Genomic DNA, 18,010 nt, shown 5'->3' with positions numbered 1-18,010 from the left:
GGAATATCATCTTCAAGAAAATGGGAAGAACTTTCAACATGTAATCCGGTTCTAAATATCTGGTTTTGAAAGAATGGGTATTTTTCAACTTAGAAAATTGGGATTTTACCAAAAGACGGTTAAAATATTCCAATCACATGGGGAGATCAATTATTTTCATCCTACTTCTAATTGGGATTTAAAATCCCGAATGCAAGTAAAGAGGGAAAATGGGGAAGATCAATGCAATGTAGAAATTGCTTTGCCAAGGGGGAAAATCTCTCTCACAAAACCGATTTTAGGGTAAAACCAACATAAATAATAAGATTAAGCAAGGAAATAAAAACAAGAAGACAAGAAAATAAAAACAAAAAGAAAAGAAATCATACCTTGCTTCAATCCAAATGTTCTTCCAAGGAAATGCAATAATCCTTGTGATGAAGACTTAAAACCTTTAAATAAGCAACAAATCGAACTTCAAAACCCTAGCCACGTTTTTTAAAAACGTCTTTAGCAGCAAAAACGCCTTGCAAAATGGCACAAGAATCGGTCGAATCTTCCCTAAATCTCAACGGCTAGGGTTGAGAAGGCAAAACGATATGGGAGAGAAGAGCTTCGTGGCATTTTGGAGGACAAAATCTTGGTATTTTGGCAAACACGTGCTGCTGTTAAAATGCCTTCAAACCAGCAAATAAATCCACCAAATGGCATGGAAAGAGTTTCAAGATGCATGAAAATAGCATAAGAATTCAAAATGCCTTCTTCCTAAAAAAAATCTCCACAAAAATCGGTGAAAACTCTCAACAAATTCGCCTAAGAAGCTGGTCGGGTTTTTTGAGAAATGCAACAAGTTTCAATTTTACATGTAATAGTGAAAATCGGGTTTCTTTCTTCATATTACAAGTTAAAAAAAAAAGACTATCTCCATTCTAGAGAAAATAGGGTTTTTGAGAGAGGAATACAAGTTATAATAACTTGTAAGAGGGAAATAAAATCCCCTCAACAAGCTTTAATAACTTAACTTAAAAAAGAACTTGTAAAGGTCCCCTTTACAAGTGACTTGAAAAACAACTTTAAAAAAAAACTTGTAGTAGGGAAATAAAATCCCTATTACAAGTAAAAGTGATTTTATAAAACTTGTAATGGAGGAGAAAAACCCCTACCATAACTTAAAATCACTTAAGTGGAACTTTTTATAAGAATTACAAGTTTTATTTAAACTTTAAAATTTAAAGTTCACTAGTAACATGTCTAAAAAGTTCCTACAATGACTTAAAAGACAAAAAGCAACAAGGGGGAAATAAAAAGTAAGTTACAAGTTCTACTTTTCATTAAGTGCACTTGTAATTAACTAAAAATTTCCCTACAAACACTAAAACAAAGGAAAACATAAAACTTGCAACTTAAGGAAAATTTCCCATCTGTAGTCACAGAGAAAAAACCCGAAATTGAAGGAAAGACATAGCAAACGAACCCAGAATGCGATGAAATTCGAAATGTGGTTCGAGGATGGACTGAGGATTAGTCCAGTCCAGGAATAAGGCTAAATTATGCCTCGAGAAGTGTGCCATAGAGTAAAATTTTCAGTTTGTTACAAAATTTTTATGTAATGGTCCATCATTTTTGAAAACAAAAATGAGGACAACACATTACAATCTTCAGCCATTGGGAACAAAAAACTCTCAATTGGTAATGCAATTTTGAGGTTGTGAAATATCTTCCGAATTATCGCTGGTTGTGGGCTCTAGCTCAGGAGTTCAACTTGGGCTAAATTTGTGGCCAAGGGCCAAATTTACTTGCAGACTTAGTGATTCGAATTGAGAGAATAATTGGGAGGGTTTATGTTCCAACGATTTGTGCTAGAGAGCTGGATATCCATCTTGATCAATCTGATTTATTTATCAGACATTTCCAGTTATTCAAATCAGTTTATAAGAGCCACGATTTTGCACATTGCATCAACATTGGGCATCGATTTCACCCCTAGGTTGGAGCGCTCACTTTGGGAGAAGTCAACGATGAAATTTGATGCTTAAAAGGTGGCGTGGAAGCTGTAATTTATTTATTATTGTCTGAAGCAAATCAGAACAGAGGCGGTACTGAGAAGGGCACAATTTTGGCATCAAAGAGGTCTCTTTTAGTGGCTATTGCTTGCTTCTTCAACTTCATTGGGCGATTATGTAACCAAGTTCCTATCATTGTTTGTATTCGATTTCCATGTCAATTTAGTTTCAATATTTCTGCTGTAGATGTCATTTTATATTAGGTCTATCATTGTCGTTGATTCATGAATGTAAGCCTAGAGTCATGGTATCTACATGTTCTATTGTATTCGGAGATTGCATTTAATTAAGGAGAAATAAGTTGCAAGACATTATTTGAAGATATGTCTATGATGATAACAGTTTGCATGCCAAGTATTTGTGAAAATGTCTCTTGGCTGTAGGTGCACATTTTTCATTTGAAATTCATATATATGCATTGGAAAGATCAAAAGAAGTCATTAATGCATTGAGTCTATAGTTTAGATATTATAGAAATCGTTTGCAAGCATTTCTTGTGCCTTGGTGTCAATAACACGCAGTTATATCAGACTGATAACTTAGACCAACAAGCTAGAAGATTGTATGTGAATCAGAGTTCCGTGACTCATGGCGAGTCAACGGGCCAAGTGAACCCTGTCGGGTCACGGTGACCCTGACTTGGGCTCGGACGGGTCAGGGGGCCTAACTCACCGAGTCCGAGGGTTGTGACCCGACCGACGTCACTGAAAAAAGTGCAGTCAAAAAAAAAAAAAAACATAACATTTTTTAATGATTCTTTTTGCCATCCGCATATTGAGCCAGCCATGTAGCGCTTTTGGATGTGAGCGCAATTGGAGCATGTTCGAGCACGTCCACTCGAAGAGGCGAAATAGATTGTCTGTGGAGAGGTTGAATGATCTAGTCTTTGTTCATTACAACCTCCGTCTTAGGACCAGACAGATTTTGGATGCTAACTCCTCTCCGATCACTCTAGAGGAAGTCGACCCCGAGTCTGATTGGCTCATTGAGTCCACCGATCTAGTCTTCATTGATGAGGACCTTGAGCGGGCTGACCAGATAGACAGAGAGGTTGAGGTTGTGGCTATGGCAGAGGAGGATAGAGCACGATCAGGCACATCACCTATGGCTACTCAGACTGGCACATCACAGGCAGAGACTATGGCTACTCAGTCATCTAGGACCTACCTTAGACACCTTTCTAGGAGGCAGATAGACGAGGTTGAGCCAGAGCTTGAGCCATAGACTTGTTTTTGTTTACACTTTACAATTACATATATGTTTGGGAACATTTGAAGTCATGGATTTTATATACATTGGACAACATTTACAACTCTATATATCTATGTTTTCTAAATCCTTCAGCTACAATTTACATTTCTATGCATGTGATGGATGTATGTTTATGTATGTGATCAAATTAGCTTCTATTTGATGATGTTATAGTGTCTTTAAGCTTAATTCAATAATGGGCGTATGAAACAAGTTTAAATCGTTAAAAATCTCTAAATTTCAAGGGTTTTCTTATTTTGCCGAGTCATTGCCGAGTCAGAGCCGAGTCCGAGTCTGGGAACTTTGATGTGAATTATTTGACAATATTCCTTGTGTTATAAACAACAAAAAATTACATCAAATTGGACAAGGGATATTACAAAGCAACACACCGGATGACACCGACAGAGAATGAGGAGTTGAATAGACAAGTGCAGGAATTGTTGAGGAAAGGTTTGATCAGAGAAAGTTTGAGTCCTTGTGCAGTGCCAACAGTGTTAGCACCTAAGAAGGATGGGCAATGGAGGATGTGTACTGATTCCACAACAATAAACAAGATCACAGTTAAGTATAATTTTCCTTTGTCTAAGTTTGTTATTGTGTATTTGGATGACATTTTGATTTTCAGTAAGAGAAAGGAAGAACATATGTTGCATTTGAGACAAGTTTTGCAGAGGTTAAGAGAAGAAAAGTTGTTGATAAACATTAAGAAGTGCAGTTTTATGAAAGAAGAGTTAGTCTATTTGGGATTTGTGATATCTGTGGATGGATTGAAGATGGATCCTGACAAGGTAAGAGCAATTGTTGAATGGCCTAGACTGGAAAACATTGGAGAGATAAGATCATTTTATGGATTGGCTAGTTTCTACTGGAAGTTTATCAAAAATTTCAGTTTAGTTTGCAACCCTATGATTGAGACAATGAGAGGAGATGGAAAGGATTTTAAGTGGACAACCGAAGAAAATAGGAGCTTTGAATTGCTGAAGCAGAAGGTAATAGAGCAGCCTGTGTTGACTTTATAGGATTTTAGCAAAGTATTTCAAGTGGACTGTGATGCAAGTGGGAATGCAATTGGAGCAGTGTTAAGTCGGGAAGGTAGACTAGTAGCTTATTTCAGTGAGAAGTTGAATGATGCAAGGAGAAGATATTTTGTGTATGATCATGAGTTTTATGCCATAGTTCAAGCATTGAAGAAGTGGAGACATTACTTGCTGCCTAAGGAGTTTGTGTTGTATACTGATCATCAAGCTTTGCAATATTTGAACAGTCAAAGTAAGTTGAATCAGAGACATATGAGATGGGTGGAGTTCTTGCAGAGTTATACCTTTGTGTTAAAGCATAGAAGTGGAAAGTCAAATAGAGTTGCTGATGCATTGAGTAGAAGGAGGAATTTGCTGATACAGATGAGAGTGGAGGTATTAGGTTTTGAAGAATTGAAGAACTTGTATGAGGAAGACCAGGATTTTGTAGAACCTTGGAAAGCTTGCAAGGAACCGGTTATGGTGGACAAAAGTAAGTGGTTAGATTATTTCATTCAAGATGAGATGTTGTTTAGAGCAGTTTAGTTGTGTATACCTAGGAGTTCTATGAGAGAGAATCTAATAAAGGAGAAGCATAGTGGAGGATTAGCTGGGCACTTTGATGTTGATAAGACAGTGGCATTGATTAGTGAGAGTTACTTTTGGCCTCAGATTCATAAGGATGTCAAGAAATTTGAGCAGAGTTGTAGGATTTGTCAACTTGCAAAAGGTAGTAGTCAGAATGTTGGATTGTATAAGCCTTTGATAGTTCTGGAGAGACCTTGGGAGGACATAAGCATGGATTTTATACTTGGCTTGCCTAAGACACTGTAATGTCCCAACTTCGCAAATCGAAGAAAACACGTAAACAATGAATTTTAATGATTGATTATTTCATTTAGGGTGTAATTTGTCTAAATTCATTTGAGTTTTATTTGTTATCAATAAGTCAATTCCATATTTAATTCCTAGTGGGATAAAAGGGATAAGCTACCTTAGGATGCCCGTAGCGCTTATCAGGCCCAAGGATGGTACACACCCCCTTGGCCCTCCTGCCAGAAGCCCTTTGTCAACTGCAGTGGGTGGCCTACCTGACAAAGGCCTAGTTCCTGCTATCCCTGTTGCCCAATTCCTCATCTACCCTACTAGGTTTAAATATGTAATTGCTTTATTTATAATTTTAGTAGTAACATATTTTATATCCATTAGTCCTTAATTGCATAATGTTGTTATTTCCTTAATCAGGAGTTGAGGTTTATTAATGAATTCATTTATTAATTTATTTACTAACTTGTACATTTATGAGGATTTATTCATATTGTGCAATCATGATATATATATATATATTTTGATTATATTAACTTTTAACATCTATCTACCCTTTATATAAAATATAATGTATTTAATGAAAACTTTATACTATTATTTAACTTTAACTCTCTATACTTTCTGTCTGAATGTCTATTTTTTAATTTACTTTTACTTCGAAATAATACTCAGCGGCTAAAGGCCTTACCTGGACTCCCGCGGTTCCTGCGCTCAATCTTTTTCCGCCCGAATTAACCCTCGGCTCTGTTCTCTCCTTCCGTTCCCTTTTTCTTCATTTCCTTGCCCCCGCTAAGCGTTCTACCTTAATACCTTTTGCGTGGACCCAACCAGGGGACGTGGCTCTTGCGGAAGGGTTGACCCGCTACGTCTTTCGGCGCCTTTTAAAACGACGCATCGTTTCGCCCGAAATCCTTCGCCTTATGCAATGCCATTTTTGGGGTTCAATATACCCGATACCAGTTAAAGTCTACTGTTTATTAATTTAGGAACCGAACAAAAATATACTTTGCATGCGTTTCATTAATATTAATATTATCGTAAGGGATCCCGTTTGTTTTATAATGTATTTAAATATATTAAGTTTATATTTATTTAGTGACAATTTATATACATCAATAATTATTTATCAATTAATCAACATTTTATGGTGAAGTTAAATCGAGAAGTAATTAAACATCATTATTATATTAATATAAAATAAGGAATCATTTTCAAAAGTATAAATGTTTATCTTTTATAATTTACAAAAATATGGGGTTATGACAGACACAGAGAGGAAATGATTCTATATTTGTGGTAGTGGATAGATTCTCAAAGATGGCACATTTCATACCTTGTAAAAAGACAACAGTTGCAGTACATGTTGCTGACCTATTTTTCAAGCAAGTGGTGAGATCCCATGGATTACCTAAGAGCATAGTTTTTGACAGAGATATTAAGTTTGTTGGATATCTTTGGAGAACATTTTGAAAGAAGATGAAGACAGACTTGAAATTCAGTTCTACTTTTCACCCACAGACTAATGGACAAACAAAAGTGGTAAATAGAAGTTTGGGAAATTTGTTGAGATATTTAGTTGGAGAGAAAACTGGAAGTTGGGACTTGATCCTTGCACAACAGAGTTCGTCTACAATAATTCAGTAAATAGAAGTACTGGAAGAACACCTTTTGAGATTGTTACCGGAGCACACCCTAGAGGTATATCAAAGTTGAGGGAAATCGGTAATGAAGATGAAAAGAGTGCAGAAGTAGAAGTGTTTGCAGAGCATATGAAGACAGTGCATACTCAGGTCAAACAACACTTGGAGGACATGAACAACAAGTATAAGGAGAAAGCAGATGAGAAGAGGAGACATAAAGAATTTGAAGTTGGCAATGAAGTAATGGTATATCTGAGAAAAGAGAGATTCCCAGTTGGGACCTATAATAAGTTGCAGAAGAGGAAGTTTGGACCTTGTAAGATCTTGAGGAAATTCAGTTCCGGAAATGCATATGAAGTGGAGTTACTTGATACTTTGGGTATTTCACCTATTTTCAACATTGCAGACCTACATCAATACCATTAGGCATAATTCAGTGAGGACAATGGAGCAGACTTGGAGAAGCAGATACGAAGGAGGAAACCGGATCAGAATGAAGACATTTTAGACAATAGGATTGGGCGTAGCACCCAGAGCAACCAATATAGTGAGTATCTTGTGAAGTGGAAGGGCAGACCAGTTGAAGATTCATCATGGATTTCTCAGGTAGAGGTAGACCATCTTGATTATCCTCTGACCCAGCAAAGTGAGGGACTCACTTTTTCCACAACCTCAGATGTTTGATGTAGGAGCATCCCTGGTTCTTGGCAATCTTGCATCAACCAAAAACATTTTCTTTTCAGTTTGTTTCCTATTTTGCAGTTTCAACATTTCTTTGCATTTGCTCACCGGATCTTGCGAAGCTGGATTTTATTTGTGGACATGTTTATCTACATGTTGTGCATTATGCACACCTCGCCCCTTCACTTCACAGGAGACCCCCCCATTTTGTCTTCAGTCTGCCTTTGTGAGGGGAAGATATTCAACCAGAGGTCGCCCATTCTCATTGAAAGCTCTCGAGTTTTGGTTTATGGAGGAGGGTGTCTGAAATCGTCTACGGTAAGATCGCATACGTTCCTCTTTAGGTCACCAAGAAAAGCCCCAACTAAACACAAAATCACACAAGTTTGTCAAATTCCCTTGACCGAAAAATGAGCAACAAGTTAAAAATCGGCTAGTGGGCCCGAAATGAGATTCCATACAACGAAAAAAAATGTTAATCTTGTAGGGTAGAACCTTAAGCCACTATGAAGCATTAAGATTTGTTGATTACAACATTAGAGGTTGTGTCAAAACCTAATATGATATATTTATGATTATGTATTGTAGAGCTGAGAACACCTATAAGACAATTTTTTCCAAGATGCTTCTTCAACTGGTAAGTTATTCCATTTTAGAAGATTATCCATTATTTTACACCATTCAAGATGGTGTTATAATGTAGTATTATTTTGGGTTACTTTTATGTCATTAGTTCAAGACGAAATGATAAAAAAGAGCATCAATTTTTTTTTTTGAAGTAGAAGCCAGAAACTAAAATTGAGTGAGAAGAAAATAAATATGCATCTCACTTATACTATTATCCATATTATTTAGAATATAACTCTAGTTCAACAAATTTAGTAAATCTGATAAAAAATTGAATCAACATGAAACAAATGAATGAAATCAAGGAAAAAACAAGATTTTTTGTCTGCGCACCTAGAAAAACATTTAAACAAAGCAGAGTTCTTTAAAAATAAAATACCCCACGACGGATTGTTGGAGAAGATGTTAGCTGGCTGAGGATTGGACCAAAACTTTGAGCCATAGGTACAATCACAGGAGAAAAGAGTGGAATAGCTAGGCTCGCTTCCTGTAAAATACAACAAGACAAAAATTCTCAGAACAACATTAAGTTGCAATAAAAATACCCCTATCTCAATAGTCAGATATCTAATGAAAACACAAGGGGACTGCAATTACGAATCGGACATCATTATGATTGTTTTTATAATCAGAATAATTATGATGCTAAGTAAAATATTGGGAAATATAATTAGCAGTCTGAGATCTTTGAAACCAGGACAAAATCAGAAGCAAATAACTACTGCAGTAGACTACCTTAGAAGTAACCAAAGATACATATGTACTTAGACAAAGAGCTGGTCTACCACAACGATGAAGGAAAACAAATGAAAACCTGCACATGATAGCTGAAGAACATAATGCCTGTTTTCCCTAGGTCCTGTCCTATTCAAATCAGACATGAGTGTTTTGAAATCTGCGCAGGAGAAAATAATGGGCTAAGCATTGGATAATTGCTGGTAGCCACCATTGTTTCAGACAGTACATTTTTGCTGGCTGTACTCCATGTGCCTGGCTGTATCAAGGTAATAATAGCTGCCCTTCAACTTAGAAATTATGGAAACCGGCTCTTGAGGTCTATTTGCAGCCATTTACATATCCTTTCCTAGTCCATACTATTCAGTGTATTGCATGTTTTCTCATATTTGATCACTGCATTCATAAGATTTTGTGGAAGCCATACCATACCCTATAGCACAACACTTTCTGCAAGGAGACATTTATTAATCACTGGTGACTGCATATTGAGTTTGAGTCATTGGAAAAGTGGCAAATGTTGGAGTTTAATGTCTGATCACCCATTTATAGAGTGGTGTGCAAGTTGGAGTCATCCATACATGTTTGGAAAGTGGCAAATCCTCTCCCAAGGCTGCCGCTCTAGTCATTGCTGGACCATTCTTGTATCTCTACCACCAAACAGCAAGTTAATGCTGATCGTAGCTGGTTATGGAGATTTTTTGAGGTAGTTTCTGTCAAAGTTTGGGCTATACTAGATTATCAAGATCATTTGGTTCAAGCAGCAACAAGTTATCTTAAGTTTTTAGTTTTGAGTTGCAGACTTTGGCTTCTAAATATTTTTCAAGGATTTTACTTTAGTCTTTTCAGGTTCCAGCACATTTTTCAGAGGTATTAATTTATTATCAGTTTCTGTAAGTTTGTTTGTTAGCCCTTTAGATGTTACAAAATAATCATTTTATGAATAATTGCTTTCAAGAATTAAATATTGTAATAAGTGGATGGTTTACCATCGGATCCCTACTTCCATTGTAAGATCCTGGTTACTAGATCCATTTTATTTTCAGTATATTTATTCTGGCAGTCTAGTGTGTATTAAAATTGGGTAATATAGTCTACCATTTTGGCATTGACACATTTATGCTTGTTATTAACCAAGTTGACTTGATTGGAATTTGCATATCACTATCTAACATGTTGGCATTGATCGATTCTTTGAATTCACTTTTAATGTAATTTGGTTAGCGAGCTGTCAATATCTAGTCGTTTAATACAATTGTCCTCATGTTAGTTTTCATATGCTCTCACCTTGCCCACATTGGGAACTTGGTGATCAGAAAGATCTAGGATTTGAGTGATTGCAAAAAAAAATTAGTGGATTTGAGCTAACGCATTGCCAAAGACATTATATCTAGTCTAATTTCTTATTTTTCTTATATTTACCTACTATAACCATCTCTGTAAACAATGCATGAGCCCTTGATTATCTATGTTTGAAAAGGTCTCTGAGATAGAGGAGTCCATTTTTGTGGTTTTTTTAAATCATTACCTATTTTAAAAATCAATTGGCTATGTTATCATACCAATTCTCAAATCTAAAAACTATTTTTTTTATCTTAAGAATATCAGCAATACTTTATATGATAGGTGATAATCTTGATAAAGTTATATGAACCACAAAATATTTAAATTGCAAGGTCCTTTCACAATATATAAGAGGCTCAAAATTTTGGATCCAAGATGCTACCTTGAAGCACCATCATGTTAATGTATGAATTTCACGAAATCCTAAAGGAAAAATAGACATCTCCACAAAACCAAGGAATATGAGCATGTTATGGCCTAGAACAACTTTAAATTGATCATAAATCCAGTAATGGCATTATCAAGAAATAGATAAAAGTCTCAGAACAGACCCATAAAGATATCCAACAAGGGTACGAAAGAAGAAAAGGGTATCATCATGATCGATGACATAAACCTAAAGTCAAAAATTATAAATAATGACCTTGTAGTTACTTCAGCTTTCAGAATATTTATTTGCAGTAACATTAAAAGTCAAAGCTAGTCAAGCTTGATTAAAAAATTCTGCCTTTGTTTTACTAAATCTGCATTGATGTCATTCCTGTGCATAAGGAAAACATTAGTGTCTTGGCAGGGAAATATTAATCAGATCACTTGTAATGTGTTTATTCATAGATTTAACATTAACTGAGGTATTTTCAACAGTGGTAAATGTTGTCAATCTTATAAACATATGCACTTGCATGAAGTGGTGACTTGTATTGAAGTACATCACAAACTAGAGTTTAAAGTATGATTTTGAAGGGTAGTGTTTTTATTTGTTATGGTGGTTTCGAAGGGTACAGTTTTATTTGTTTACTGCAATTATAAGCATATAATTAAAAAGTCTCTGCTCTCCATTTAAAAAAAAAATGATTGTTCCTGTGTTGTTTCCACTTATCCTAAGGGTTTGGTGCTAATGTTTTTTATGGCATTTTGGTTTAGAAAAAGTCCATGGTTTTTAAGTTTTGTTAGTTGGACTCACTTTTTCCCCGTCCCAAATGCAAAATTCACAGCAGACGAGGCAGAAGAGAGAACAAAATGTAATGTCCCCATTTTGAGCAAAACTGATTTATGAGCAATTAGCCCAATTTCCAAGTTTTCTCGTAAGCTACTTGGTGAGTTGGGGAGAATTCCAAAGTTCTTGAAGTGCTCAAGACGTGTCTTGTAGAGATGTTGGCAGTGAGCTTAGTTGGCCTTGGTAAGCCTATTGATCATTTCAGAGTCAGTTTTTAATCTTATGAGAGCTCTCCACACTTCTTGGAGGAGCAGGCTATTTTTAGTAAGTCCCCTAGTTGCTTTGGTTCATCATCCTATGACCCAATATCACTCTAGTATGATCAAAATTACATAATTATGTCATTTGGATACTTTTTGCAACTTGGGTGAGCTATTGAATTTGAGCTATTATTTAATTAATTCACTTATGTTGTTTAATGTTGGAAATAGTAGAAGAACAACACAGTGTAATAGATCATTGGAAAGGTATCAAGATGTGTTTTAAGTTGGATGTCTAGGCTTGGGGGACTTTGCACATGAAAAATAATATTATATTGCTATGCTGTTAGAGAGAACCTGCGTTCTTCCAAATATAATTGAGGACGAAAAGACTTTGGAGTTGCTGGGTTTGGAGACAAAAATCCCTTAGCTGAGTGGTTTCAAACAGAGGTCACCATTGTGCTTCAAATTGAAGTTTTAGTTTGGGGTTGCAAATATGAATATTTTTGCAGTGTTTTGAGCTCATTTTTGGATCATTGGCTCTATTTAATGATTTGAGTTTTTCTAGGTGAATTTTTGGAGATAAGGAAGGTAGCACAACTTGCCTGTAGTCTGTAACTCTTTGCTGGTTGCTTTGGATGGTATAATTTTCTAGTGTTTGGTTTTCATATATTGTTGTTTGGAATCAACTATCTTCTAACCTGCAATCCATACAATATTGAGGAGAGTTATTGCTAAAGAAGCAGGTCGTACCATATTCTTGCTAGTTGTACCTTGCCTATGGAGGTGCGTGAGACTTGTTGGGAGAAAAGTACCTAGGGTTTTGGTCTTGGTTCATGCTGTTTGGAGGTGCCAAGACCTACTAGTCACTTTCCAAGGTATTGGGCATTGTGATTTATGTTTTTGTGAAGATAATGAAGACATTTATGGTGTTGTACCTGTTGTACCAGTGTTTTGATAGATGTGTACCTGCATGAAACTCAATTATCAGATTGTTATACCCTCTTTCCTAGGAGTTGTGGTGACATTTGGGTGCATTTTGAGGTGGTATTCCTGTTTATGTTCAAATTGGATGTGTTAGGTGTGTGTTGGTGAGATTTTTGGGCAGTTATTTTGGCTGTACATACCTGTTGCAGTGTGTTTCAGTGCATTTTCAGACTTGCACTAGCCTTCTTATTCATCCATTCAAGGTATCATATTGTTATTTCATAGTTGGGTTGTTGGGTACTTGTTACTTGACACTATTGAGGGGTGTTACAACAATTTGTTTATACCAGCATTTCATATCAGCAGTCATTCAAAGTTTATATTGCATATGAACTAATCTTGTAATCTTTGGATGGTTATATTGTCAAAGATTTATCTTTCTATGCATTCAATATTGTAAACACTAGATGGTAGTACCGCCAGTGGATTTAATTCTTATTATTGTTGATGTACTCACCCCAATAAATAAGTGGTTATTTTGTATAAGATTTCCCACTAATTAAGCGGAAGTGCTCATATGCTTTCCCACTAATAAGTGGATGTACCCTTTTTGCTCACTACTGAATAAGTGGAAAAAACCTTTTAATTTCTAGTACTATATATGCACTCCACTGAATGAGGGGTATTGCTTGGCTTGCGGCCTAGTGCTTTTCTTTTAGCTATTGCAAATTAATTTGATATTTTGAACATTTTAATTTCTAGTATTGTATATGCACTATGTAGTCGGCATAAAATGCCTATCGTTATGTTTGATAATATTTGTTATCTGCCAATGTATTAATTGTTTGTATTAAGTGGGTTGTCACTCTCGGGTAGTTAATGTGTCAGTTGGTTGACAGTTGTGTACCTCTCAGTAACCATCGGGTCCTTTAAATATGTTGTGTACCACCAAGGAAAGCAGTACGGTATAGTCGGGTGAATTGTAATTCTTGGCCAACCATCTTTGGTCTTCATCTCTGTAATAATTGCATGTGTGAATAAAGATATATTTTACTGCCATGTCTGGCATGCATTGTCGTGTACATTATTATTTCCTATATTTAATTTATCAGTTGTAGCGGTAAACATTTTGGTGTCGTTGCCTTAAAAGAAATTGGGTCAGCCTTGAGTGATTCATGCTCATAGACCCCATTAAAGGTGAGAAGAGGCCACAGGGTGGTCAAGACCAAGCGATTAGGTGATCCGTCGATACTTGGTCGGAGGGAGCATAGGGACGAGTCAGAGCTTGGAAGTACCCGAAGTGTTGGGACGCTGGAGGTGGACGTGTAGAGGAAGCGTGCATGGCCAAGAGTGCAAGAAAGCACTGGAGTGTAGCGATTGGAACAATCCACCCAGGTTTAGCACACCTGGAAGTACTCAGAGTGTTGGGGACGCTGAAGGTGGATGTGTAGAGGATGCCTGCATGGCCGAGAGTACAGGGAAAGCACTGAAACATAGTGGTTGAAACAATCCACCCAGGTTCGGCACACAAGGTGAATAAACATGGTACCTCTTGAGTGAAAACAATTATGAACACCTAGGAGAAGTAGAAACTCCCGAAGTTCATAGGGGATGGATCCGAGGACCTCGTACACCATTGCAAGACATGTATAACGATATGAGAGGCAAATGGCCAAGATGACAAGGACTACTAGCTGAAGGCATTTCCTGCCACCCTTTAGGGGATTGCCATTGATTGGTACACAGACCTCGACGCTAAGCACAAGGCAGGATGGACTGATCTAAAGAAGGCGTTCAAGAAGGAATTCAAACTCCTGAGGGATGACAACGAGATTGTAGCTGAAATCTACAATACCAAGTAACGGAAAAGTGAGAGTGTACGGGCTTACAATCGTAGGCTCAAAGAACTATTGAACAAGATGGAGAACCAACTAGCCGACAGGTTGAAGAAGAGGTGGTTCATTGAGGGATTGATTCCTTTGTTGCGCAAGAAGATGAAAGTAGTGCCTCCGTCCTCGTACGCCGATGCCTACAATCGGGTGATGGACATCGAGAGTGAAAACAAAACATCCTCCCAAGAGAAGAGGAAGACTGATGACGAGAGAACCGAAGGTAGTAGTGATGAAAAATCCAAAACCGTGCAGGCCCTTCAATGGGATATGTTGAGAATGATGAAAGAATTGAAGGCCGAGAAGGGAACCAATAAAGAAAGTAATGAACTATGGAAGAAAGTAATGAACTATGGTGTACTGAGTGCAAAATTGAGGGACACACGAGACATAATTGTCCTAAAAAGATGTTTTGTGAGATTTTCTAGGTGATGGGTCATTCAATAAAGGAGTGTCCATATAATTTGAAGACTAGAAGTACGCAAGTACTCCTCACACAGGGAGAGTCTAGGCCATTGAAACCGCAAAATGTATCGTGTGGTGCCAATGGAAATCAACAAGGGTGAAACCAAATACAATATGACTCTAGAGGATGTCCTATCATATAGTGCCAACAATGTAGCGAATGGAGACACTTTGCGAGAGAGTGCCATAACAAGAAAGACCACATACAATTATTGTGCAAATGGTGTGGACCAAGTGACCATGAAGACACCAATTGCCTGAAGCAAAAGGGTATTAATATGATGGATGTGGAGGAACAAGAGGACGCAGTTTTTGCAATCATGAGAGCACAGATGAAGAAGGTGATGTAACTAGATGCTTATATGGAGAAGGAACATCTCCGAGAAGCTAGAGCCAAAGTAGAACAAGTGCTGGCGAAGGAACGAGTAACCTCTAATGGAACTGCAGGTACATCATTGCGAGAGTCAGAGAAGGACATAGTCTGGCAGGTGCTACAAACAACCATACCCATCAAGGTGGCAAACCTTCTTCAAACTATGCTGCAATTGAGAATGGAAATTGCCAGCATAGTTAGTGATAACACAGTCATCCAAAAACAATCTAAGCCACAAGAGGAACTGACGAGAAAACCACCACTCAAAGGAAATGAGGCTAGTGATCCAATGTTGCTGACGGTGAGCATCGAGAGGAAGCTAACGATCGTCAAGATGGAAATAATGGGGAAGAAGTTGACAAACACCATTGTCGATGGAGGCTTGGGAGTAAATGTACTGCCAGAAGACGCTTGGAAATGTCTGGGGAAGCTGATGCTTAGGCCGCCAACCTTCCACTTGGTAGGTGCCGACCAACACAACATCCACCCGTTGGGAACATTGATGGCACAAAAAGTAATGATTGGGACACAACATTTTTTCTTGGACTTTGTAGTCATCTTGTTACAGAAGAAGGCATACGACGCACTCCTTGGGAGGGGATGGTTGATTACTGCCAAGGCAAATCACAATTGGAAGCAGAACACACTCGATCGAGAATGATGGGAGGAAGCACGTCATCGACTTGAGGAACCAAGTGGTGAGTGATGAATTGGCATCCTTCGACTTAGAGTCCGAGGGTGGAGATTTTGGGATGGAGGAAGGATGGGAAACTATGGAACCTAATGATGAAGGGTTGCTTGAACTGGAAGATTGCTCTGAAGATGAGAAGAGTTTTTTGAACGGATTATTTCATTGGCACACGGAGGATTACGAAGTCTTCCACCTCGATTGTAACATGCTACAAATTGGCAAAATTGAGGAAGTGCAAAGTCCATACACAGGCCAAGTCCGAACATTATGTATAGGAACAGGCTCAAGGAAATTGTATGGGGTTAGGCTCTATGAGAAGGAGAAGAGAAGTTGGAGGAAGTTGTATGAGTGGAGGTGAGTTGTATGGACGAGAGAAGGGAAGACTGTACATAAGCAACATCAAAATGCCGAATGAAGGGAAACCGTATGAGTTGAAGTTGTATGCCGTGTACAAAGAATGGCCGTATGGGATGGGTGAGGAATCGTCAAGCCAATACGGGGAAAAAGTGTCAAGACCATATGAGAACATTACACCATATGAAAGGGAAGTAAGAAAGCATATATTGCCCTACGTCGCATGAACAGGGGGTGAAATTCATACTGCATGGTTGGGAAGAAAAATTCGCACTGCACGACATGGGCACATAGCAGACCGTACGTTGTACGGTATCAACAGGAGTAAGTTGAATGCACAAAAATCAAAGTTGGAAGGTGGTGGAAGTAAGTTGACTGTAAGGAAACCAGAGTTGGAGGCTGCCGAGAGTAAGTCGACCGTATGAAAATCAGATTTGGATGCTGATGGGAGTAAGTCAACTGTACGGAAACTAGAGTTGGAGGCTACCGAGAATAAGTTGACCATATGGCCCACAGGAGGTGAGAGTGAGTTGACCGTGCGGCATATAGGAGCCGAGAGTACACTGACCGTAGGCCCACAGGAGTGGAGAGTAAATTGCCATTGTACGTCGTAGGCTATACCGTACAGTCTGATGCAAAAGGGTTGTTTGATGTGAAAGAGGGGTTGATACCGCATGAAGCTGAGAACCCAAGCCATGCCCAACAAATCACAGAAGCTGAACACACTGTATAGTTGAAACAAAGATGGTTGGGACATAGGCCAAGTCGTATGAGTGAGGAGGTGCTACACGCAAATTGTATGGAAGACAGGAGGGTGGGAGAACTCGTACAAGATGAGTGGGTGGCCATACATGAGCACCATCAACCTGCACATGAACATAGTCGTACAGACACGGGCATGGGTGGAAGGTGGTCTGTACGTCAACGGGATCAAGTCGTACAAAACCGTACGTGAGGAGCATCAAGCCCTACAAAGAGTGCATCCAGATTTGGTCGTACGGGTCAGCCATTGAACCGTACAGGCACATAGGTGTGCAGGCCATACATGGCGAAGAGAAGACTGTACATGTTATGTTTTAGACCATATATAATTTGTATCAGACCGTCTTGATGCATATGAGGCCGTACTTGAGGTGAAGCGAGTTGTCATGGTCAGAAGCATGTGGTAGGAGCGAAATCTCTATTTTTTGTTTTCATCAACAATGTTTTTGGCATCTTAAAAATCACGAAAATCATGTGCGCCATGGAATTCCATGTGGTTTTGAAGGTTGTAATTTGGTGTTGGTGGCAGGGGTGCTGCCCCTTGACCCCGTTGGAGGCATTGCCCCCAAACTCCTATTTGATTTGGCAGGTACACTACAAGTTGGGGTTGTTCAGTACAAGTCCTTGCCTAGACTCTTCTCATTAGTCTTTCCAGATATTACTTGATGTTTATTTGTCGTTTGGAAGACAACTTTTTCTTTTGGGGGGGGATGATGTTGTTGGCATAAAATGCCTATCATTATGTTTGATAAAATTTGTTATTTGCCAATGTATTAATTGTTTGTATTAAGTGGGTTGTCACTCTCGGGGAGTTAATGTGTCGGTTGACGATTGTGTACCTCTTAGTAACCATTGAGTCCTTTAAATATGTTGTGTACTGCTAAGGAAAGTAGTACGGTATGGTCGGGTGAATTGTAATTTTGTCGACCATCTCTGGTCTTCTTCTCTCTAATAATTGCATGTGCA

The 18,010-nt window shown here is 38.1% G+C and overlaps 1 protein-coding gene across 3 annotated transcripts in view; it reads right to left on the bottom strand.

Annotated features, from left to right (window-relative positions):
• Positions 1–18,010, bottom strand: part of LOC131039282 (uncharacterized) — a 240,790-nt gene that overhangs the window by 61,778 nt on the left and 161,002 nt on the right. For all 3 annotated transcript variants that reach the window (XM_057972155.2, XM_057972094.2, XM_057972020.2), the window contains one exon: positions 8,468–8,575. In XM_057972155.2, coding sequence (XP_057828138.1) covers positions 8,468–8,575 — 108 coding nt within the window. The remainder of the gene's footprint in view (positions 1–8,467; positions 8,576–18,010) is intronic.

Source organism: Cryptomeria japonica, chromosome 9 (genome assembly GCF_030272615.1).
Source record: "Cryptomeria japonica chromosome 9, Sugi_1.0, whole genome shotgun sequence".
Lineage (NCBI taxonomy): Eukaryota > Viridiplantae > Streptophyta > Pinopsida > Cupressales > Cupressaceae > Cryptomeria > Cryptomeria japonica.
This window is presented reverse-complemented; position numbering and strand designations above follow the sequence as displayed.